Source organism: Tympanuchus pallidicinctus, unplaced genomic scaffold, assembly GCF_026119805.1.
Source record: "Tympanuchus pallidicinctus isolate F22 unplaced genomic scaffold, pur_lepc_1.0 scaffold8, whole genome shotgun sequence".
NCBI lineage: Eukaryota > Metazoa > Chordata > Aves > Galliformes > Phasianidae > Tympanuchus > Tympanuchus pallidicinctus.
Window position 1 is genome coordinate 41,142,986 of NW_026294802.1, and position 13,801 is coordinate 41,156,786.

The 13,801-nt window shown below is 39.6% G+C and overlaps 1 protein-coding gene across 7 annotated transcripts in view; it reads left to right on the forward strand.

The window, feature by feature from the left end:
• PTPRZ1 (protein tyrosine phosphatase receptor type Z1) overlaps positions 1 to 9,986 on the forward strand; it is a 131,879-nt gene extending 121,893 nt beyond the window's left edge. For 4 of the 7 annotated variants that reach the window (XM_052668910.1, XM_052668912.1, XM_052668914.1 and 1 more), the window contains 10 exons: positions 1,202 to 1,365; positions 3,720 to 3,855; positions 4,852 to 4,998; positions 5,865 to 5,958; positions 6,287 to 6,360; positions 7,381 to 7,509; positions 7,756 to 7,902; positions 8,180 to 8,322; positions 8,898 to 9,033; positions 9,735 to 9,986. In XM_052668910.1, coding sequence (XP_052524870.1) covers positions 1,202 to 1,365; positions 3,720 to 3,855; positions 4,852 to 4,998; positions 5,865 to 5,958; positions 6,287 to 6,360; positions 7,381 to 7,509; positions 7,756 to 7,902; positions 8,180 to 8,322; positions 8,898 to 9,033; positions 9,735 to 9,875 — 1,311 coding nt within the window. In that variant the 3' untranslated portion in view covers positions 9,876 to 9,986. Of the gene's footprint in view, positions 1 to 1,201; positions 1,366 to 2,092; positions 2,177 to 3,719; positions 3,856 to 4,851; positions 4,999 to 5,864; positions 5,959 to 6,286; positions 6,361 to 7,380; positions 7,510 to 7,755; positions 7,903 to 8,179; positions 8,323 to 8,897; positions 9,034 to 9,734 lie in introns of all 7 variants that reach the window. The other 3 variants (XM_052668908.1, XM_052668909.1, XM_052668913.1) reach the window with 1 other exon arrangement.
• The last annotated feature ends 3,815 nt before the right edge of the window (positions 9,987 to 13,801 follow it).

A 13,801-nucleotide genomic window follows, 5' to 3' on the forward strand; every position in this document is an offset into this window, starting at 1 on the left:
CAGGACAAGAGGCAGTGGGCACAAATTGTAACACAAGCAGTTCCATCTAGACATCAGGAAGCATTTCTTTACTGTGCGGGTGACAGAGCATTGGCACAGGTTGCCCAGAGGTCATTGAGGCTCCTCCTTGGAGATCTTCAGAAGCCATCTGGATGTGGCCCTGGGCAACCTGCTCTGAATGTTCTTGTCTGAGCAGGATTTGGAGATGATGTCCAGAGGTCTCTTCCATCTTCAGTCATTCTGTGGTACTGAGAGGTACTGACCTGTAGTTCTAATGTGGTGTATGACCATCAGAGAAGGATGTGATCTCACACTGAAGAGCCAACGTGGACTTTGACTGGTGAGCAGGAGGACAAATTTTCAGAATGAGATCAGGTAGTAGAAAATGTGGGTTGAATTAAATCATCAACCTCAGCTATCAATTTTCCTTTTTAAGCAAGTAAGTTTTACTTGTCTACAAAACAGATGAATCCAAACCTTGCCTTACTGAAATCATGCTCAGCAATGGCATCCTGGAAATTTAATTTGGGCAAAAGGGAATGGCTACAAAAGGATTTGCCTACTTTGAGGAAAGTTCTTAAAACTTATTTCATTTCAGCCACCTAAATCTTAAATGTCTAGTCCCTCAGCCTCCTTGTACAATTAATGAATAACACACAGCATCTATTGTCAAGTAGTTTTCCCAGCTATTTTAGGAATCTCTCTTCAGATAAGATAACTTGCTTTGGATAAGATGACTTGGTTTGGATGAGGTAACACCATCTTTGAGTTGCCAATGAAGCAATGGGCTTAGAAAAGCATCCCAAATGAGCTTACTTCCCCTATACATCATTAACTCTGGGTGAAATGAATCATACCCTTTCTACCCACCTGGCAGAGAATATGAGTGGCAGATAATTTGGTGAATACTAATAGCAGTTGTAATTTATTACCTTTCCAGTGTTCTCAGCCTTTCACTGTGTCTTTCTAAGGGACGGTGAGTGACAGTTCATTTTTTCCATTCAGTGAACAAATTGATGAGACAGAAATGCTGGTCCTTGCTATTCCCCTTGAGCAATGGAATATTCAGAGCTAGGTAGTACTTTGGTGTGTTAACTAAATAGAGATAGTTTTCAGGAAACATCGAATACGTAAGTAGAATTACAAAGACTTGTCTTTGCAATGTGGGCTGCTTCTGTATGGAATTATCTTTCTGTTGCAGGGTTCCCAGAAAGGGAGGTCTAGTGGACGTGTAGTAACTCAGTACCATTATACCCAGTGGCCTGACATGGGTGTTCCAGAGTACACGCTGCCCGTGCTCACCTTCGTGCGGAAGGCATCGCATGCCAAGCGCCATGCTGTGGGGCCGGTTGTGGTTCATTGCAGGTGTGCTTTTACCGCCGTAAGGTTCACTCCACTTTTGTTCTGCAGACAAAAAAGGATTTTTCAGTGGTGGGTTAAGCATAATTTCACGCTCACACTTAACAAGTCCTGATGGAAGAAGATTAATTTCTTAGCTGGTACTTCTGTCTTGGTAAGGCCAACTAATCAACTCTCTGTACAATTTCTATACGCCTCCATAATGGCTGTAAACAAGATCATGCTGCTCTGCACTACGTTCTCTTTTTTTTATTATTTTTTTTGCAAAAATACTTTCCTTTTTTACTTTTTAGCACATTTCTTTACCACTGTTTTGATTGCTATGAGCATATCAGATACGTGTAAAGCAGTAATTGCTTCCTTTCTGCCAATATATATCCTTAGGATGTGTTTGGCTCATGCATTCTTTGGTGCAGGGATACTCTGTAACCCTAAGAGGAGCTCTGTACACAAAACAAGACTCACACTCTTCCTGGCTGAACTACAACTCTGCTGCTGTTAACACTGCTCTGCTCTCTAGCAGTCATTTGCAATGGAGGAACACTCTGGGGAGTGGTGTGAGGTCTGCATGTGCCACAGCGTGCAGGCAGGTGTTCTGTCAGCACTCACTGAACTGGGCAGCCCAGGGAACAGTGCTTTAAAAGGGCTTGTAGGGCCTGGAATGACTTCACAATGCCCGTGGAGGACCGGGTTATTGTAAAATATATAAGCAGGTTCTGGTTTTCCACTGTAGTACCTCACCTTTGATGGAACATTTGGAAAGAGAACCTCCTCATGAATTCTGTCCTTCTGGAGCTGACTCTGAGGAAGCCAACAGGTAAAGTCACCTCACAAATGCTGAAAATGAAGATATTTTATTTCTGGGATGATCTAATGTGACTAAAATATCTTTTTAGCTTAGAAAATGAAAATTCTACATTTTGGTTGTTCTGTTGCTGTCTGCATCCTGTCTGTTCTCAAGGAGTTCAAAACAAGGGTTTCCCCAAAATACCAAGGCTGAGATCTGTGCCAGGCTGAGAGATCAGCAGTAAATTATAAATCAATCGCACTGTGTTTTTTAGAAGTGAACAGGGGTCAGTGGCGTGGCTTCATTCAGACATCTCCATTGGGTCCCAAGTATAATTCACCTCTGTCTGTAGGCAATTCTGTACAACTTTGAGTTCACCTGTTACCAGCAGCTATGGCATTCCAAAGGAGAATCGTGTTAGAAATTTAACTTCTACTTATCTTTACAGGCTGTGTGGAGCACACATGTGAGGAACTACATGAAACACTTAGCTATTTTTGTGTTTTGGTACTTTTCATGTTTTCTCTTTCATAACAAATAGCAATGGTGTCTGGTAATCCTTACATTTTTTGGTGCGTCTACCAGTTTGTTGATAACCTGAGCCTTTCAATTTTATACCATGCTTATTTAGGCAGTTTTTTTACAGCAAACAGAGCTCATGCCACCCATGCTTTGTGCTGTCTCTGAGGAATAAATAGGGTGACTGAGTTAGAACATATGGACTGGGCTTGCATCTGCCTGCAAGCTGCCATGCATGCCCAGCATGTGTTGCTGCCGTGTACCAGTACACGTAACAGCTCTACATCACTGAGAGGGCAATTGCAATTGCCTAATTCCTATGTGTGACAAGAAAACAAAACAAAAAGAAGACCTTTTGACTTAGTACTCCTGACCCAGATGTTTCATGAAAAAAAAAAAACCCACTGCAACAATACAGCCATTGTTATGTTAAATGAGTCAGAGTTCCTAACATCTGATGAACCTTTTCTTCTGCATCTCCCCTCTGCCAGGAGGGACTCAATCGCTGCTTGCCCTGTTGGCCACATCTGAGGAGTACTAATTTTTTTTTCTATGGATGTACATTCAGTGGCTCTGCCACTTCCAAGGATTTCACTCAGATCAGTCTTTGAAAGGTCCTCAGGCAGCATCTGTAACGGGTGGCATAATGCAGCTTTCCCTTTAAAGTGGTGTACATTTCAACATAGAAGAGCTTGAGCACATTGACTGTGCCCAAATGCTGACATATGCCATACTTTGTAGGTATAATTGACAAAATATCCTAAGGAGTATCAAAAGGCTGAAAACTGTAGACCTGCAGGAAACCACATTGTTTTTGAATTGATGCTGTAAACGTCATTTAAGAAAATGACCCTTAGATCCATTTCCTCACAAAGAAAGATTTTTCTTCATTACTGGCCTTGGTGCTTCAGCAAAGTAATGTAATCACGCAATAATAAAATTTGTAGAGCCAAAGCTTCCCTATAGACCGATTTGTTGAAAAAGCTATTTATAAGAAACAATTATTTCCATGACTGTTGTACTGCAGGCTCAAGAATGTTTTTTTGTTTTATAGCGCTGGTGTTGGAAGGACAGGCACTTACATAGTGTTAGACAGCATGCTGCAGCAAATTCAGCATGAGGGGACAGTCAACATATTTGGATTCTTAAAACACATACGTACCCAAAGGAACTATTTGGTGCAGACTGAGGTAAGACAAATATCTGTTTAATGAGACTTAGCAATTTTCACATTTCTGTGAATACAGTCTTCATTTTGGCACTGCCAGACAGACAGGCAGACAGTCAGCAGACTGGACTGTCCCCTTCACTTCCCTTATTTTTATAGTGCCATACTGTAGGCTCACTTGGTGCAATGCACTTAGACATGACCTATCTGTAGGTCTTGCCAGTTCATTAGGGAGGACTCAGAAGAAAGACCTGCATAAATCAGGCTTCCCACTGCAGCACTTTCTTGGCAGGGCATGCATTTTTGTTGTGGATTTTTAAAGGAAACACCATTTTCACATGCTCAGATCTTTACTAAATGTGACCAAACAATTGAACAGTAATAAGTTGGAAGAAAGTACTTTCAACCAAAGATGATCTATGGCTGATTTAAACTGAATATTATATATAGAATAGTGAAAGATGAGAAGAAAACAGTAAGGGCAACAGCAGGGCTTTTCGAAGTCTATTTCAGGTTTCAGGAACAGGTGTTTAGATTTCCCAGTGCCTTTCAATAGCAAAAAAAAAAAGGTAATCAACAGCAGCATGGGCACTTCTTCCAAAGGACGAGAGAGAGAAAATAGAAGATAGCAGTAGGAACTGGGAGTGATTGCTTTATTGTAACAATGAGAGGGAGAGCCACATAACAAGCTGACTTGAAAATTTGACTTCAGGCGATGCTTGCATTTTTTACTTTATTGAGTTAAACATGAACATATATGTGAATGTAACGTTTCGCAGGTGGTGGGGATTTGGCACTGTACCGTATATACCTTGTGTGTAGTTCAATATCACTTGTAAATGTGTACTGCCCCTGGAGAGGAACAGCTTTCACTGCGAAGGACCCCTTTTGAGAAGACTGCCCTGCAGCAGCAAGCTGTGAAGAAATGCCAACCATGTCAGACACGTCAGCTCAGCAAGTGATGTCCAGGGGAATCTGAGCATAATTGGCACTTATGCGCTTGCTTTCATTTTCGTAGGAGCAATACATCTTCATTCACGATGCACTGGTTGAAGCAATTCTCAGTAAAGAAACAGAAGTCCTTGAGACTCATATTCACGCCTATGTTAATGCACTCTTGATACCTGGACCGACAGGAAAGACCCGGCTGGAGAAGCAATTCAAGGTGAGCTGAGGCAGTCACATAAAAAGCTTGGTAATTCTGAGCGTCAGTGACTTGAAAGTAGGTGTATCAGCACAATATTCATTAGCTTGTCATATCTATAATTAACTGTAAAGCCTAAATTTGGAGCATGTTGACAAATTCATGTAGCCAGTTAGAACATAAAAGTTATTTGCATGCACTTCAGATTTTTTTTTCTAAAAATTAGAGTATGAGGAGCAGGCCAGTAAGGAGATTTTAGAAAATCTAACCACATCTTTGCATGAAGATCCCTATTCTGGTAAAAATGGTGTGGTCTATATGGGTCAGGCAACATATTCCCCTCAGTGTAAGGCTATGGCTTGAAAATGGGAGTACTTCAGCAGGCAGTAAATGAATATTTTGGTGTTTTGTCTGTTTGAATGCTATTAGTTGAAACAAGCAAGACAATGAGACTTCCGTATCAGTCCTATATGCTTCACAGGTTTCAAGACAAAACCAGGAAGCTCATCACCAGTATGCCTCAGGCTGCCTCACATCAGGGGCAGCACTGGCTGTGTAACAGTGCCCACTTTTTTGTGTGGTCATTTACTGTTTGCCAGAATTATTTAATATTGTATGCAGGCAAAACAGAAATGACAATGGAGTGGCAACAAGAAGTAGGGGGTCTGGATGTGGGAGCAATTTGAAGAGGCATTTCCATAAGCATGTTGGCACCTTTAATCCAGTGGGGAAAAAAAAAAGTGAAGAGAAAAGGTTCTGGTAATTTGCTAAGTAGTTTAGCCAGATAACTAGATTCTGAAGTTAATATGTGCATCCCTCTATTTAATGCAGCTGATGGAATAATGGCTTTTGCACAGTGACCTGATTTTTTAACTTCATTGTTTCAGTTACTGAGCCAGTCTAACACACAGCAGTGTGATTATTCAACTGCACTCAAACAGTGTAACAGGGAAAAGAATCGAACTTCATCCATCATTCCTGGTAAGCTTGTTCAAATTGGTTTCTCTGGGTGGAAAAATGTTTATGAACAGTGTGTGCCAAATCTTTAACATTTTCTTAGTGAGATCTGAAGATGCCTGCATTGGTATGGAACAATGTTTTGTAAAGTACTTTTAATGAAGAAATGGTTTGTCCAAATACAACACATACAACAGTCGAATAGATGTCTGAATAACACTTCATCCTGATAGATGGAGTCTAGTTTTTGTTATCATTCTGTGAGACATTTGGAATAATTACTGTAATACAAAAATACATGCAATACAGGCAATACAACATGCATGCTAATTCATAACTTTTTTTTTTACAGTGGAAAGATCTAGAGTGGGTATCTCATCACTGTCTGGTGAAGGCACAGACTACATCAATGCTTCCTATATTATGGTAAGTCAGTTAACTGTGCTGCTGAAAATAGCATCCCATTCTATAGGTATTTCCAGAGTTGCCAAGTACCCACGTTGTAGAGACACAGTACTGAGTTGGAAAGCTCCTTTCTTCCATTATTCACTCTTTCCTTGAAAGAATTACTTCCCCAACAGTGTATTATTATTATTGCTATTCAACTAAGTTCAACCAAGTGCATTGCGTTCTGACCACCAGTGGAATGAGAAATCCCATTGTAGTTTTAAGAATTAGTAAATCTGAATATAGAAAAATATTTTGAGATTAACTAGAAGCGTTAACTAACAAGTTAGCTTTTATTGGCTATACTGTGGTTTACCTTCCTGCCTGCTCATCTTGCCAGAGGCTTTACACCAGCTTTTGCAGTTGGCATAGTCCAAGGCAGCATAACTCAACAGCTTTTCATTATCTCTTGGTTCTCTGGGTTTCCTTCAACTCTTTTCCCCTTCAGTAACTGAGAGGGAGGAGTAAATGCTCCCTGGATATTCAGGAAGGAGATAGGAAATGTCTCTCCGCAGAGAGTGCAAAGCAGTTAGCTTTTGTGGTAACCAGTTGGTCTAACATCCATACAGATTAAGGCACTGCTTGGGATTTTTGCGAATGTTCCAAATATTTTTTTTATTTGTTTCATGTTGCCAGCAACATTAGAAGTCTGACTAATGTAGAACAATTAGCGTGTGCAACTGAGCTGATGCATTTTCATTCTGAGTTGGCTTTTCCAGTATCTACTGATTTCTTTTCTATTTTCTTATTTAAATTATTCAGTTTTATAAATCATTTCAGTGTAATTGATTTTAAATCATTTCAGTGTAATTGATTTTAATCTTTTCACATTGAAAATACTGTGATGAAAGTTTTTTTCTTCGGATATTTGTAGGAAGCCAAAGGAAGCCAAATTCTCTACAATTTATTTTCTAGACTTCTATTTCTATCCAGAAAAAACCTTCCTTTAAGTGTTAAGAGTTGAGTGTCAATTCTGACTCCTATGGTTTTGTATTTCAGGGTTACTATCAAAGCAATGAATTCATTATTACCCAGCATCCCTTGCTACACACTATCAAGGATTTCTGGAGAATGATATGGGACCATAATGCCCAGCTAATAGTCATGCTCCCTGATAGCCAGAATATGGTAAGATTGATGGCCAATGGCTGTGGTTTTACATTTAAATTTTAGTAATTTTAACATTTTTAAATATGCGGGTTATGAGACAATATCTTGGATTTTGTAAAATCCAATTTTAAAAGTAGTTATATTGTACTGAGCACAAAATCCAAATCTGGACATCCTTATCTCAGCAAATCATAGTTGAGATGAGGAAGTCATCATTTCAAGAATCATTTAATCATTTCCTTTCTTTTTATTCTTTTCCTTGAGGCTGAAGATGAATTTGTGTACTGGCCAAACAAAGACGAGCCTATAAACTGTGAGACTTTCAAAGTTACTATGATTGCTGAAGAACACAAGTGTCTGTCTAATGAGGAAAAGCTCATAATCCAAGACTTTATTTTAGAAGCTACACAGGTAACACTGCCGTAAAATTGTAACTATCGGGATTTGGTTTGATAAAAGGTAATACCTATATCTTGTGACATTTTCTTTTGGTAAATGAGTGCTAAAATTCCATGGCTTTGAAAAATCCATGGAGTGAGCAAACTCTGCAGGTAATTTGGTGACATTGAATAGGGCACCACCATAGTGGTGGGATTCTGTATGTGGAGTCATGAGCCAGACTGGAATAGAGGCAAGAATAAGAAAACTATCTTTCACCAACTGATTTGTGCTTTTTTCACTCGTGTAGGATGACTATGTACTCGAAGTGAGGCATTTTCAGTGTCCAAAATGGCCAAATCCTGATAGTCCTATTAGCAAAACCTTTGAACTGATCAGCATCATCAAAGAGGAGACGTCCAACCGTGATGGACCCATGATTGTACATGATGAGTAAGCACTGCGGCTTTCAGTTTGTTTTGTTTTTGTGTAAAGCCATTCTTTCTTCTCATTTAGAGTGAAGCCACTGAAATAAGGCACAAAGCCTACCCCTACCAGTAGTGCTGTTTTTCTGTGTCAGCTGCACCCACAAGAGAAAAACTTTGCTTTTGTCACACTCTGAATGATCTCATTTCAGCTCTATCATTATGATACTGCAGATAGTTGCTGAGTGAGTTGGGCACCTGTGGAGAAAATCAGTCAGGGTTACATTCTGTGTTACTGAGAGAAGTAAGAGTATTGAGGCGAGGCACCTTACTCCCCTTCAGATGCTGAATGTTGGCTGTAAATACTGAAATGTAACCAGGCCCAGAGGCCTTCACTATTTGCTTAGAAGAGGTAAATACAGTGGGAAAATACAGCTGAATCTGTCTCCTGAAGACTTTCCAGCAGTCATAGCCCAAAGCTATGAAGCTGTGTGCCATCCCAGTTCAGAAAAATGTCAACATCACAAAAATTCATCACCTAACTGTGGTATTTCCTTTAGCTATGGAAACCTGATTTTGTGTTTTGTTTGTTACTTTGCAAAGGCACGGAGGGGTGACAGCAGGCACTTTCTGTGCTTTGACAACACTCATGCATCAACTGGAAAATGAGAACTCAGTGGATGTTTACCACGTAGCAAAGATGATAAATTTGATGAGGCCTGGAGTCTTTACAGACATTGTAAGTAATAACCAAAATACGTGCAAAGTTCTTATAGGGTGTGTGGTACTGTTAGCGTGCTTAGGTCCTAGGGCAACATTACTGCACCATTGGTGTGTTTGTTTCTGCATAGGTTAATCAAAAATGTCTTCCAGAGGTGCGTAGTGGACCTGAAACAGGGTATTTCCTGTTAAATATTATGTGGTTATCAAGTGGACTTATTCAAAATATATAGAGCTGCCACCATCATATTTAAATCTGCACTGTATCATGTAAATAATGGGTTCACTCCAACAAGGAATACGTTCCTACTCCAGGCAGACCCTGAGGTAGTTAACCTGGTTTCACAATCAAGGATTAAAAGAAAGCCAACGGCTCAGTAGTAGCCATAACCCTGCCTCCATTCAATCTGTAGGAACTTTGCAACAGACTTTACAAGGATCATATTTAGCACAGAATGTTACCTTAAAAATGCATTGTTGTTGTGTTTTTTTTTTCCCCCACCTGTACTGCTTTCCTTAATGTTGTGGTCCACACTGTGTGCAGGAGGAGCCACTAGTCTGAAAATGAATAAAGCAGCAAAGCAGTACATCAAAAGGTGGAGGACACTACGTTAACAGGCTGACACATCCGCTGTTAATTACTGTCAAATAATAGCATTACAAGTATTATAGTCTATTATTTACAAAAACACACTGAATGTACCCTCTTTTCTTCCCCAGGAACAGTACCAGTTTCTGTACAAAGCGATTCTCAGCCTTGTCAGCACAAGGCAAGAGGAAAACCCTTCAGCATCTATGGACAGTAATGGCTCAGCTTTGCCAGATGGAAATGCAGCTGAAAGTTTAGAATCTTTAGTTTAAGTAACAAAGCAAATTGAACACACAAACACTTGCACCACATCAGTCACATCTGGAGTTTACCATTGTTCTTTTCAGTTTTATACTCAGTGGGGGGAAATCTGTCCAGTTCCTCTCTACATAATCAATCCCCAACTCTTGTTCCACCAAAGTCATTTCTGTGACATATGACTTTACCGAGGAACTTTTATCATTAACAATGTGTGCCTTTTCTTGAACGATTTCTTGTAATACATTGTTCTGTCTGGACTAACTTGATTGACTTTTACAGTGTTTCTAAGAATTGAATTGTGGTACGTTTTTTCAGTATTAGTTTTTGATTTATCTGGCTTTACTTTTAACTTAAAATTATCATATTTATAGGTATTAGGGGTTTCTCAATTACAAACAAATGTCATGATTTTAGTATTTGATTTATTTGCTGTATTTATAACAATCTACATTTGCTAGAAATATAACTTTTAATATAGTAGAATGTAAATAAAATACTGTTCTCCATAACATGCCCCATTTTAAGACTTCAATTAGACATTTAGCATAGTAATCTGATACTTACTGTAAATACTGCTACTTCTATAGTGATTCCATGGACCAAATTTATATTTATAATTGTAGATTTTTATATTTTACTACAGAGTCAGTTTTCTAGTTCTGTGTAATTGCCTTGTTAAAATGATGTAGTCCAGTATGTTTTTATTTTAACAAAGTCTTCTGATACATAATTGTGCATATTAAGCAATTAACCTTCATATAGCTGCATGTGATTTTAACCTTTTGTGAGGAATAGAAATCATTTGTTTTGAAATGAGAAGTTTTTATGAGAATAACACCAGTACTTGGCATTGTTAAATTGTTTTTACCTATGGCATTGCAAAAATAAATATAAATATTCCAACCTGTGCCTCACAGTCTACCACACACACTAAACAGTCTGCACTGTGGCATAGGAGAGTTGTGCCTTACAACGTATCCCTTAACCAGGTTAAACCCCCTTGAGAAATAGGATTTATTGTTCTTTCCCTCTTTTTTGGCATGACGTTTGTTTTATTTTGCAGGTGGTAAGAGCTACAAAGGTAGAGCACCCCCTCACTGTCCTAGAAAACACACATTGCTCGAGCACTGCGGGATCCCACGTACGCTTCCCCTCACAGCATTCAGGCAGGAAGTTGATAGCAGAGAGGTGCATCACACTGCACTTTGAGTGAAGCAATATGCTCACTTCCCAGGTGGCCTGAGGGCTGCTTGCTACTTCCTTCCAAGTACTCGCGTTGTGTGGAACCCTGAATTTTCGCATCTAGGTTAAGGAGGACAGCTGTGCTATCAAATTCCCCTCTTTCATCCCAAAAACAGAGCATGCACTCAGACACTCCTTTCTTAACCTCCTGGGGTGCATGTAGGAAAGAGGTTAATTGTGATCTTATGGTCATTTCCAAATCATAGTCCATAATCTTCTTACCTTCTACTTCTGCTCTTCACCATATTAGCACACAGCATAAGAAACTGCAGTGTGCATCTGCTAGTTCTCCGGCCTCCTGTAAGAAAACCAGCCTGGAGCCTCATGCAACTTTGTGCTTTTTCTTTTGGTATCCTCTATTCATGTATTTACAGTTGCCTATAGTTGCACATACAAGGGAGTTTTTTGGCCACTAAATTGTATTACAGTTTTCAAGCCTATAAGGACCAAGAGCCAAAAAAGGAATCCTCCTTTCTCAAATCCCATCTTGATATAACTGTTCCTTTCAACCTAAACTGTTTTGCAGACATTTTAAAATGATAATCCAAGGAATCAGCTGTTGTTCAAGGTTTCTTCCAGGGATGTTTGTAATCGCACTCATCATCTTAGCGTGCTGACAAGTTATTTAAAACATAAGTGCTTAGGATAATCTCTTTACTCACACGTATTGGTTCTAGAAAAAAAAATAAGAATCATAAAAAAATCTTCTGTAATCTTCAATGTGATGGATTACAGATTTTAATAAAAGCGTGTCAGTTCTCATCTCAGACAAAGGCCATATTCTAATTAATTTTTTTCTTGTAATCCAAGATACAGACTCCAAAGACATACAGCCTGCCTTTACAAACTGGGTCAAGTGTGGAAAAGATGTTATGAACCTCATGCAAGAAGTAGGATATTAATAAACAATGTCCTTTCAAGAATTTTTTAACAAAGTAAGTTACAACAGCCATGCATGACAAGGGAAACCTGATTAGAACATCCTCCTAAGAAACTGCAGATAAGTAGGAGATAAAAAGGAAGAAAACAGATGTATTATTATCAACAACTTTTTCTGACTGTGGTGTTGTGATTGAATATGGAAAAGCTTTATGAAAGTCAACAACAAATAATGAGTGCAAGTTGTATGAACTGCGGTTATCAGAGCAGCAGCGCATTGGTTAAAAACCTAAGTAAGGACTTTGAAAATCAGTCGACTAAACCAGATCTTGGTGCTTTACAACAGTGTTTTGTCTTGTCATTGTGACTCTTCAATAATGTAATGTTTCAGATGACTTGAAATTTTCTGTGGTAAACACTCACATTATCCTTGCTGAACTCTTTTCTCAATCCTTCTGATGCATTAGCAAAGCAGGGATGGGGAGAAGTTGTGCTGCTGTGTTGGGGTTAAACAGAAACAGAGACCCAAAAGCTACAGAAAGTTTGGGAAGTCCCAGTGCCCTGGTAGACAGGCCAACACCACAGGACTGCTGGGTCACCTCCCAAACTCAGTAGCCCACCCTGCCTGAAATCCATCAAGGCAAAAGCCAGCGAGTTGCAGAGGCCTGCACCACTGGCTATGATCTGTGCAGAACCCTCAGGCTGCAGTGGGACTTCCCTGGAGGCGTTCTTCCAGATATTTTCTAGCAGTGCTGCTCCAAACGTGATCGCAACCCAGCCCAGCACATCTCTCTCCTGCTTGCCTTGGCCTGAGCACCTCTATTTCCATTTCTACTTGGCTGCTGTCACCCAAACACTCAGCCCACCGGAGACTGGAGAAGAAAACCCCCCACTGTCTTGTGTAGCAGAAGCATCTGCCACCCTTGGGCTTCTCAAGGAAATGGAGGAACAGGAAGGCCAACTGATGTGCAGGTTAGAAAATTATAGTCAGCACTGGAGAACAATATATGGGAAAACAAATGGAAAAATGGAGCAGATAGCACAATGAAAACATTCAAGGCTTACTTTTATCACTTCCACAGAGCAAGACTAATGTCTGATCGTATAATTCTGTTTCAGAGGTTTATGCTTTCATGGATTATGTACTTTCAAATGGACAAGAGAGAAGAGAATGTACTGTTCCAGAACATTTGGCCACATCTCCTCTGTTTCCTGTTTTCAATTTTTCTTATCTCAAGAGATTTTTAAAAAAATAAGAAAAAAGAAAAAAGAAACAAACAAAAAAAGCCCTTCTGATGTACTCAGTTCATTCCCTTTGTTTCAGGAAAGCCAGATCCTGTGACCCTGGAACTAGTCACAGAATACCTGAGGTCCTTCCTTTTGCTTTCATAAATTCTGCTCAACAGGCAAAGCTAAATCTCTGTTTTTCCATTTTTCTCTCCCTCTCCTCATTAGCTTTTCAGTCCCTTTGCAACCACAATTTCTTTTTTTTTTTTTTTCCTACTCTTAAACAGCTATTGCTGTTTTTTGATTGCATGCCATTTGCCTGGTAGATGTATGCTTGTGTTCCAGTAGTTTCTGTCTATAGGAACATCTGGGGCAGAGAGTCAAATGCCATGGCAAAGAAGGAGGATGTGAAAGTGAAGTCTGTCTCATGCACCTCCACCTCAGAAAGTGGGATCTTACCTGTCATAGAGAGCTGGCATGAAAACAAATTCCAAAATGAAAAACTGAGAGATAAGTGAAACTTTGGAGCCTGATATGAATGAACGGCTTAATAAACTTTACACCAAGACAGTGATAATAGAAACCAAAC